Here is a 9,741-nt window from a genome sequence, read left to right as displayed (position 1 = left end):
AGTGCAAGGACTCAAAGAAGAATGTGCATGAATTTGATCTGTAAACTATGAGGCAAGAATATTGTGATTCATTCTGTGTAATTGAAGGCAAAGACTGTCTTTTTTCTTGGTCTCCCACAGAAAGTTTAAACACAGTGAAAGGGCGTAATAAATAGATTTTTACTTTTAAATCAATTCCATTAACTATAGTCTGGCTTTTGATGGGGTCCGTGGAAAACAGACCATTCACTCCTTAGAATTAAATCCAACAGACTCAGATCTGTTAGCTTTTTGGTTTGGAATGGTGGAGGGAAAAATGGACAGTTGGGCAGAGAAGTACATGCTTACCTCTTGTGGCTGGCTTTGGCCTGCTGGAGCCAACACCCTTTCCCAAGAGAGCAGCAGCAAGAAGTGGCGTTTCAGTTAGCCCTAAAAGAGAATTTCAATACAGCATCTGTACTGGTGACAGCTGCAAGTGTAATCATTAAAATTAGCACACGCCCAGAAGACCAGGGCCCAAAGGAAACTGACCAAAGATGAGCTCCTACTTTGCATCACCAGTCAGAAGTATTACCATGAATATATTCAGGGAGCAGAAGGAAACAAAGGAAGGAACTAACTTGTGCCATGTCTCAGCAGGTGTACCCTGTGGTAGTGGGTTGGATAGTGTTTTATCTCATATAACTCTCACAACAACTTTACCATATGGAATTCTTCTCTACACAATGCCTGATACACAGTAAGGAGTCACTAAATGATAACTGTTAGTAATATAATATTGATAACCTTAATGATCATAAACTGAAGCACAGATGGCTAGAATAACTTGTCCAAGGTCACAGAGTTGCTAAATGGTAAAGCCAGGATTTGAACCCAGGTCTTTCTGCTTCAAAAGCTTGGGGGTTTTCTGCTGTACCACATTACAAGAGGATAAAGAAAGAGTTTGGGATTTTCCAACCCCTTATATCAAAGCTGTCTCCACAATTGGCCACTTGAGAACTTCAAGTATGTAAGCATTCTTCAGTCTCCCTCTCTCTCCTCATTCAGGTTTACAAATTGCTATGAATCATGGCCCAACTGTACTACAAAAAGGTCAACTACTCACCATACCGGGACCGCATCCCCCTGCAAATCGTGAGGGCTGAGACAGAGCTCTCTGCAGAGGAGAAGGCCTTCCTCAATGCCGTGGAGAAAGGGGACTATGCCACAGTGAAGCAGGCCCTACAGGAGGCCGAAATCTACTACAATGTCAACATCAACTGCATGGACCCTCTGGGTCGGAGCGCCCTGCTTATTGCCATTGAGAACGAGAACTTGGAGATTATGGAGCTACTGCTGAACCACAGCGTGTATGTGGGCGATGCATTGCTCTATGCCATCCGCAAGGAAGTGGTGGGTGCTGTGGAGCTTCTTCTCAGCTACCGACGGCCCAGTGGAGAGAAGCAGGTAAGAAAATACTCCTCGAGGCTGGGAAATAGGCAGGGAAAACAGGGCACCAGGGTCAGAAGCCTTGAAACTAGGGAAGGTTTGATAGGCTGCAGGTGAAAAGTCTCGTCAAAGCAACCCTCTGCATCGTGATCTCAGATATTCTTAGAGCTACCCTGCCTGGCTCATGCCGAGTTTCACTTATTTCCCTTTTCTGTTTTAGTATTTGCTCATATACAATCAATTATAATTCAAAAGTGTGCTCCTGTTTGGAGAATATTCAAGCTCCTTCTACTCTCCCTGTTGTCATTGTTCTAAGTTGCCAACTTATAGCAACCCACGTGTGCCAGAATGGAACTGCTTCATCGGGTTTTCAAGGCCGTGACCTTTCCAAAACAGATCACCAGGCTGGTCTTCTGAGGCATCTCTGAGGTGCTTTGAGCTGCCAACTAATTAGATAGGAGATACATATTAATTTGGGTGAAAGAAAAGGCAATAAACAAAAGGGGTGACCAGCACAATCACTAAGGAAAAAGACTGCATGGAGAGGTGCACAGTTACAGACAACAAAAGTACATACTATTACATAATCCTACATTATCAGTAATAACAAACATTTATCTATGAGAGGATACATAATAGACAGGTAAGATGATCAGGTTTGGGTAAACAAACAGGGCCATACCCATGACCATATATAGCTTTCACTGACAATATGTCTATATTTAGGTGGGGTTTTTTTTAAGTATTTTTATGTGCTATAAAAATATCCAGGTATATAGTAGAGCTAACTGGGGCAAAGTTATGAAAATTTCTTAGCCATTACCAAACACCTTGAAAGAATTAGCCACTGGGCCTGGGGGCTCAGGACCATAGTCTCAGGAGAATTCAAGATCAATTGGCATAACATAGTCCACAAAGATAATATTCTACAAACTACTTTGGTGGGTAGTGACTGGGGACTTAAATGTTTGCAGGAGGCCATCCAAGGTACAACTATTGGTCTCTATTCATCTGGAGCAAAGAGTGAAGAAAATCAAAGACACATGGAAACAATTTGTCCAAGGCACTAGTGGACCACATGAACCTTGGCCTCCATGACCCTGAGGCCAGAACTAGATGGTGCCCAGCTACCACTGCCAACCACTGTGAAAGGATCACAGGAGGAGGTCCTGGATAGACTGGGAAAAAAAGGTGGAACAAAATTCAAAATAATAAAAAAGAGACCAGGCTTATTGGTGGAACCCCTGAGACTATGGCCCTTTATCACTCTTCAGACCTGGAACTGAACTCACCCCCATGCCTCAACTTTCAGCCAAATAATACATAAGCCTGTGGGGTGAAAAATAAACCAGAGAGGTAAGGACTCTTTAAACAGTCAACCATACAAGATAAAAAGGGCAGCATTTACCCAGGGATGAAGCTCCGAAGGTAGGAAGGGGTAGGAAAGGATGATCTGATGCTCTGGAGTCCTGTTTCCTCCCTCTCCCTTGCCTCCGTGTCCTCAGCCTTATGGTTCCTTCCTTCCCAATATCTTTTACATTCTTTTCACACTAGCTCAGCTCCCACCACTCTGGCTCTAGTGTTCCTCCTCTCTCTCCTAGACCAGAAGTTGTCATCAGCATCACCTGGAACTTATTATAAATGCAGATTTTCTCTTTCCACCTGTGGTAGTTAAGTTTGTGTGTCAACTTGGCTGGGCCTGATTGAGTTGCTGGGCAGCTGGTGGTAGTTATTCACCATGGTAATCACCTCCACGGTGGGATCTACCACAAGCAGCTGAGTAGCTGCTTTAGGGATGTGGGCTGCTTCCCATATATAAGCATCAGCTTTGGGAATGTCTCTAGCTTATGGCATGCTTGAACTCTGCACGTAGCCAAGTCCATGTTCAGTAGCCTGCCATGATCGGCCGATCTTGGGACTTTCAATGGACTTGAATCAATGACCTGCTGTGTTGTTTGGTAACATCTGGGTGCCTTTTTGTCAACCTTGGGCTTGTTAGTCTCAGCAGCCAATAGCTGCCTGAGTGAAGAGAACCCTCTAGTTTCAGTGGGCCGGGAGCAAGAGGCAGAGCTGAAGCCCAAGGTTGAGGGGCTTTCACCCAGCCCCTAGAGCCTGGCACTTGAACTCAGACTTCTAGCCTCCAAAAATTGTAAGAATAAGCTCCTGTTTGTTAAAGCCATTCCATTTGTGGTATAGTCCTGTCAGAATGGCACTAGGTAATCAAAACACCACCCTGTTGTTATTGTTGTTATGTACCACTGAATCGGACCCAACTCATAGCAACCCCTCCTTGGGTTTCCGAGGCAGTATCACTATGGAAGTAGATTGCCCAACCTTCCTTCCGAGGAGTGGCTGGTGGGTTTGAACGGCCAGCTCTCTGGTTAGCAGTCAAGTGCCTTAGGCACTATGCTACCAGAGCTCCCAAAATACCACCCTAGACGTCCTGAATCAGAAATTCTGGGAGTGAGACCCAGCAAGTTGTGCCTTAATATGCCCTGTGAGTGATTCTGATGTCTGCTCAAGTTTAAGAACCAGAGTCCTAGACTAATATAAAAATCTAACTGGATTCCTTGCCTCTAGCCTTGTCCCTTGTTTCAAGCCATCTTGAACAATGATGCTAGTTTATTCTTCCTAAAATATCATAATCTTGTCATCCCCATCCATCCTTTCAATGACTAAAATGGATCGTCATTAGAAAAGAAACCAACCCATGAAACCTCACCATCAATATCCTTTATGTAATAGTCTTTTTCCAGTCTTATCTTCCTCTAATCCCCTTTTAGGAGCTCTTTTTTAATAACCCTTAAATCGGAAATATCTCTTCACTATCTCTTCTTTGGGAGCATAGCACTAGGCACATTAGCAGGGAGACAGGAAATACTGAATCATCAAAACTGGAATAGCTCAACATATTCCAATCAAAAAAAAAAAAAAAAAAAGCCCAAACCCACTGCCACTGAGTTGATTCTGACTACTAGTCACTCTCTAGGACAGATAGAATGGGTCCATAGTGTTTCCAAGGCTACAAGTGTTTTGGGAAGCAAACTGCCACATCTTTTCTCCTGCAGAGTGGCTGGTAGGTTTGAACTTCCAACCTTCTGGTTAGCAGCTGAACTTTCAAGCAATGTGTCACCAGTGCTCCTGTACTACATGTTGTTGGATCAATTATAACTCATGATAATCCCATTTGTGCCGAGTAGAACTGCTCCATAGGGTTTTCAAGGCCATGACTTTTTGGAAGATTTCCAGGCCTGTCTCCCAAGGCGCCTCTGGGTAGGTTCACCACCAACCTTTCCCCTAATAGTTGAGTGCTTAAACTTGTGTGCCACCCTGGGCCATCTCTGTTAGGTAGATACTATTATCATCATTCCCATTTTACCAATAAGATAAGCCAAGTCACAGGATGATTAAGTTGATGGCCTAATATCCCAGTTAGTACATACAGAACTAAGATTCAAACCCAGCCAGCCTAGGTCCTGAACCCACCCCTTAACCACTAGGCTAACCTGCTTCCGTAGCAGGCTATATGTTAGGATTCCCAGAAGAGGAGTTCTGAAACAGGTTAGAGAAATGAAGGCTGGAACAGCTCTCTGAAAAGGACAAGCCTGGAGTATTTGCATGAATAGCATAACAGAGAAGTGTGAGCATATCACATCCCTATTTGCCCCATCTAACCATCCCTACCAAATGGGTTAACTTTCCTCGTGTAAATGTTTTGTCTCTGAAACTGGAGTGTTTCTTAAATGTCAGGAATAGATCTAATGTCTGTTTATACCCTTCCCGCACCAGTAACTAACCAGTGCCTCGTATATAATGGGTGATAGATAAATATCTGCTGATGAATATGAAGGAGTTAAGTATTTCTCCCAGAAAAACACTTGACTAGCTGATTGAACTAGACCTTCATACTCAGTCCCATTCAGGAAGTCCCTGGATTATTAACATCTGACTTACAGACAACTCCTACTTGCCATTTAATGTTATCTAAATCTGCCCTCACTTTGAAACGATTAAACCAACAATTCCTCACAACAAACTCCTCACCACAATCACCTTCACTTGCTGCACATGCAGCTTTTAAATCATTGGAAAGTCTTTGAGCCTTTTTTGCACTAAAACAAAACAAAAAAAAACTTACTACCACTGAGTCAATTCTGACTTATAGCCACCCCCATTGGGGTTTCCAAGGCTGTAAATCTACACGGAAGCAGATTGCCTCATCTTGCTTCCATGGAGCAGCTGGTAGCTCTGAACCACTGACCTTTATGGTTAGTAGCCAAATACCTTAACCACTACACCACCAGAGCTCCTTTTTCTACACTAAAGTAATGCTAAATAAGAACCTTAAAGACACAGTTAGGGATGGATGTTCCTAACACTAGAACTACCTGTAGTTTCATAAGTATTTTAAGGGCGAGGAGAGCACAGGTGAGGTACCGAAAAAGGGACTAGCTATATCAGCCCTAGCTGAGTCCTTATTTGATGACCCCCATTTCTCCCATTCATTCTCCAGTGTTCTCACAAACCCTGAGGTTCTGCCTGTCAAGAAGAAAAGTACCAGATAAGCTTCCGCTAAAGTACAGTCTAAGGACTGTACTGTTTCCTCCCCCAGGGAAAGGCAGTACTTAACTCATAGGAATGAGCCACTCATGTTGGAATGTCAGGCATGTGGAACCTGGGTGAAGCTACTTGGAACAGGTAGTCATTACCCTTTTAGTCACAATGCCAATGTAAGACAACCTTTGTCCATACATGGAGACCACAACCATATATACAAACCTATAAAGCCATCAGCTCCGTTACCAAGTCTCTTCAGCAGCCTTCCCCTCCCTTTCTTCTCTCTCCCCCAACCCCCACCATCAGCTTCCGCTAAATTCCATTTTCTGCCATTGCTCTGACAATCACTGTCATATGTCAGTAACTATAACAACAGGCTGCCACAATGCTGGAACCCTGCCTTTCTAGGAGACAAAAACAAGATTTGTTTACCTGGGAGCAATCAGGCATGTGAGCAAATACAGGCCCCCTGAAGGACCCTGGGTCCAGCTGGGCAGGCCACTCTCAGGAAGGCACTACTCCCACAGGAAGAATCCAGACAACTGTCCTTTTTCTCAGAGGCTGTCCCCATGTCACCAGGGGACTAGGTACAGCGGACCTTCAATAATCCTGGGTGGATAAAACAATGCCTTTCTTGGCTTTATTGTGCAAGGAGTTTAGCTCCAGGCTGGCCACATGGCCCCATATGCTACTCTTCCTCTTCTTGCCTATCTGAACTACTCTCAGATAAAGACTGGAGGCTAGACATCAATGACTGTCAGTGGCTTCAAATACCAACACACTAATAGAGACTTGCATTTTTAATAGGTGCCAAATTATAAAGTAAAAATGATGATGCTCTATCACATAGAATTTTCTGTACCAGCTCACAAAGGGTGATGTATGTATGTCTGTTACTCTGTGGTCTTTATGACACCTCAGAAATCCTACGCTCTTAGCAGCACCCACTTCCTCATCATTTACAGTCTATTTCCTGGGGGGCCGATTTGATGACCTGGAGGATTGGTGATTCCTTTGGTAACACTCCTAAATTATTCTCAGGAGTTAACAGTTTTGGACTACAGAAGGTCAAATGCCAGTTCTTTCTCATCTATTAAGCTTGCCACCTTTGGCCCATTGACTTTGGGAGCCACTACATGACCATTGGTGGAGCTCTGGTGGCGTAGTGCCTAAGGCATTTGACTGCTAACCAGAAGGCTGGCAGTTCAAACCCACCAGCCATTCCTTGGAAGGAAGACTGGGCAATCTACTTCTGTATAGATATCGCCTCAGAAATCCAAAGAGGGGTCGCTATGAGTCAGATTCCACTTGACGGCAGTGAGTTTGGTTTTTTTGGTTTTGAAGCACAACATAAGGATCTCTGGTGGCTAGTGCCTAAGGCATTTGACTACTAACCAGAAGGTTGGCAGTTCAAACCCACCAGCTACTCTGCGGAAGGCAGACTGGGCAATCTGCTTCTGTAGAGATACCACCTTGGAAACCCAAGGAGGGGTTGCTATGAGTCAGAACCAACTCAACAGCAGTGAGTTTGTTTTGTTTTGTTTTAGAGGAGCATTACTAGCAGGGAGAACAAACCCAGCTACAACCCAGAGAGGAGATTTGTATTTATGTATGCTCAAAACTAATGGTTATGCACATGGGAAACTGGTCAAAATGCAGATTCCTGAACCTCACTGCATACCTACAGAATCAGAATCTTGGGTTTTGTGCCTGGAATCAGCATTTTAACAAGCCCACCTCACTTAGGAAAGAAGTCTGTGTACCTCTCTTTGAGAAATGCTGGTCTAGACAAGTGGTTATCAAAGATTTTTAACAACAGAGCTTTTCATTAAGTGAAATCCTGCCCAGATGTTAAACTGACACAGGTGGAGCTGCCCTGTTTTAAATGCAAGTGGGAGCCCAAAAGCCGCATGTGTTTACACACACACACACACACACACACACTCCCACTCCCATACTTCCTTGGTCCCTGAGCAAGTATAGCTGGAAATCTTCTGGTCAGAGTGACAGAGTAACAGAGTCTAATTCAGAGTTTGTGGTTTGAGCCATCCTGTAGCTATCAGTGTGACCTTGGACAAGTCACAGAATCACTCTATAGTTGTTTTTTCATCTGCAAAATTGAGTTAACAAGACCTTACTTCTTCCAAGGGCCTGTTGTAAGGAAGAAATAAAATGAAGATGCATCAAAATCTTTTCAAAAAATGCTTTTTAAAATGCTAGACAGAAGTGAATGACCATTACCTTCTGCTTTACTCATTCCATTTGAATTAGCATGTCATATTGTGTGGGAGAGGCCAGCTAGCAAGTGGCACACATCCCAAAGCACCTCCAGTACAGTGAGAGGGTGTGGGTGATGACTGAGCTGGCCTGGTTCACAGATTGCCTCCTTTTGCTTGGCCGTGATGGTAACAGCCTCCCTTCTGCTGCCAGGCAAGCTGCATGACCCCAAAATTCATCCCTCCTCATTCACTGGAGTCAAAGAATTTGAGCAACAGGGAGGCATAACTGCTGGCCTCTGCATCGAGTTGGAGCCACCCATGTAATTTTTTTTCTTGGTCACTTACGTCAATGTAAGCAGGCGGAAAGAGGCTAAGCCAACATTCTCCCCATGGTCTGCCCCTCTGGGCTCTGCCATAATTACTCATTTGTCTGTGGCAGATGGCTCCAAATTAAAATTGGTCTCACAGATGAGCTAGAGAGATTAAGTCTCAACAACACTGAAAAGTGTTTGTGTTGACATTGTAGAAAATCAGCAACAAGACACTCCATTTACTCCTCCTCCTGTTTTGCCCTTAGTCTCTAGGAGAGATTGCGCAGTAAGGAGGGAAACACCGGGTCCCAGTAAAGGTGACTGGAGTATAGACAGTGGATGCAAAGAGTCTAGCCTACAAATTTCAAACACTCAATATGAGAGCATAAGGTAAAATTACAAAATCCACCTTGCTATTTATATGCAGCCTAGAGTGGTAGAAAGAACATGAGCTTTGGAGTCAGCCGCTTGCTGGATATGTTTCCTGTGAAAAGCTACTTCATCTCTCTAAGCATTAGCTTCTTCATCAGTGTTGTAAAGGTTGTATGTCAACTTGGCTGGGCTATGGTTTTGAGTGGCTGGGCAGCTGGATATCGTTATTCCCTATGATGAGATTAGTAATTAACTTCATGGTGAAATCTGCTGTGAGCCTTTGGAGTCTGGCCTGCTTCCAGTATATTGTTGTTGTTGTTATGTGCCGTTGAGTCAGACCCGACTCATAGCCACCCCTCCTTGGGTTTCCGAGGCAGTATCACTACGGAAGTAGATTGCCTCATCTTCCTTCCGAGGAGTGGCTGGTGGGTTTGAACCTCCAGCCTTCTGGTTAGCAGTCAAGTGCCTTAGGCACTATGCTACCAGAGCTCCCACTTCCAGTACATAGGGAAAGGTTTTGAGAAAGGTCTCTAGCCTTTGGCATATCTGGATCCTGCATTTGGCCTGGTGGTCTTCATATCAGTGGCCTGCCATGTTGCCTGCCAGTCTTGGGATTGTTCTGGACTTGAACCAGTGGCCTGCTGTGCTTATTGATCTTGGTATTATGCCGTTTTACCTCCTGACCTTGGGTTTGTCAGCCTTAGCAGCCAGCAGCTGCCTGAGTTAAGAGACACCTGCAGATTCACTGGGCCAAGAGCAAGAGTTCAACCCGAAGCCCAAGGTTGAAGGGCCTTCATCTGGCCCCTAGATCCAGCACTCTGAATTCAGACTTCTAGCCTCCTAAACTGTAATGTAATAAATTCCTATTTGTTAAT

The 9,741-nt window shown here is 44.3% G+C and overlaps 1 protein-coding gene across 1 annotated transcript in view; it reads left to right on the top strand.

Annotated features, from left to right (window-relative positions):
- The first annotated feature begins 1,047 nt into the window (after positions 1-1,047).
- The window catches only part of TRPC5 (transient receptor potential cation channel subfamily C member 5), a 210,457-nt gene continuing 201,763 nt past the window's right edge, over positions 1,048-9,741 (top strand). The window contains exon 1 of the mRNA XM_007955942.1: positions 1,048-1,425. Coding sequence (XP_007954133.1) covers positions 1,048-1,425 — 378 coding nt within the window. The remainder of the gene's footprint in view (positions 1,426-9,741) is intronic.

The sequence above is a fragment of the Orycteropus afer genome, unplaced genomic scaffold (assembly GCF_000298275.1).
Source record: "Orycteropus afer afer isolate SDZICR_OR568_19922 unplaced genomic scaffold, OryAfe1.0 scaffold00549, whole genome shotgun sequence".
NCBI classification, from domain to species: domain Eukaryota; kingdom Metazoa; phylum Chordata; class Mammalia; order Tubulidentata; family Orycteropodidae; genus Orycteropus; species Orycteropus afer.
This window is presented reverse-complemented; position numbering and strand designations above follow the sequence as displayed.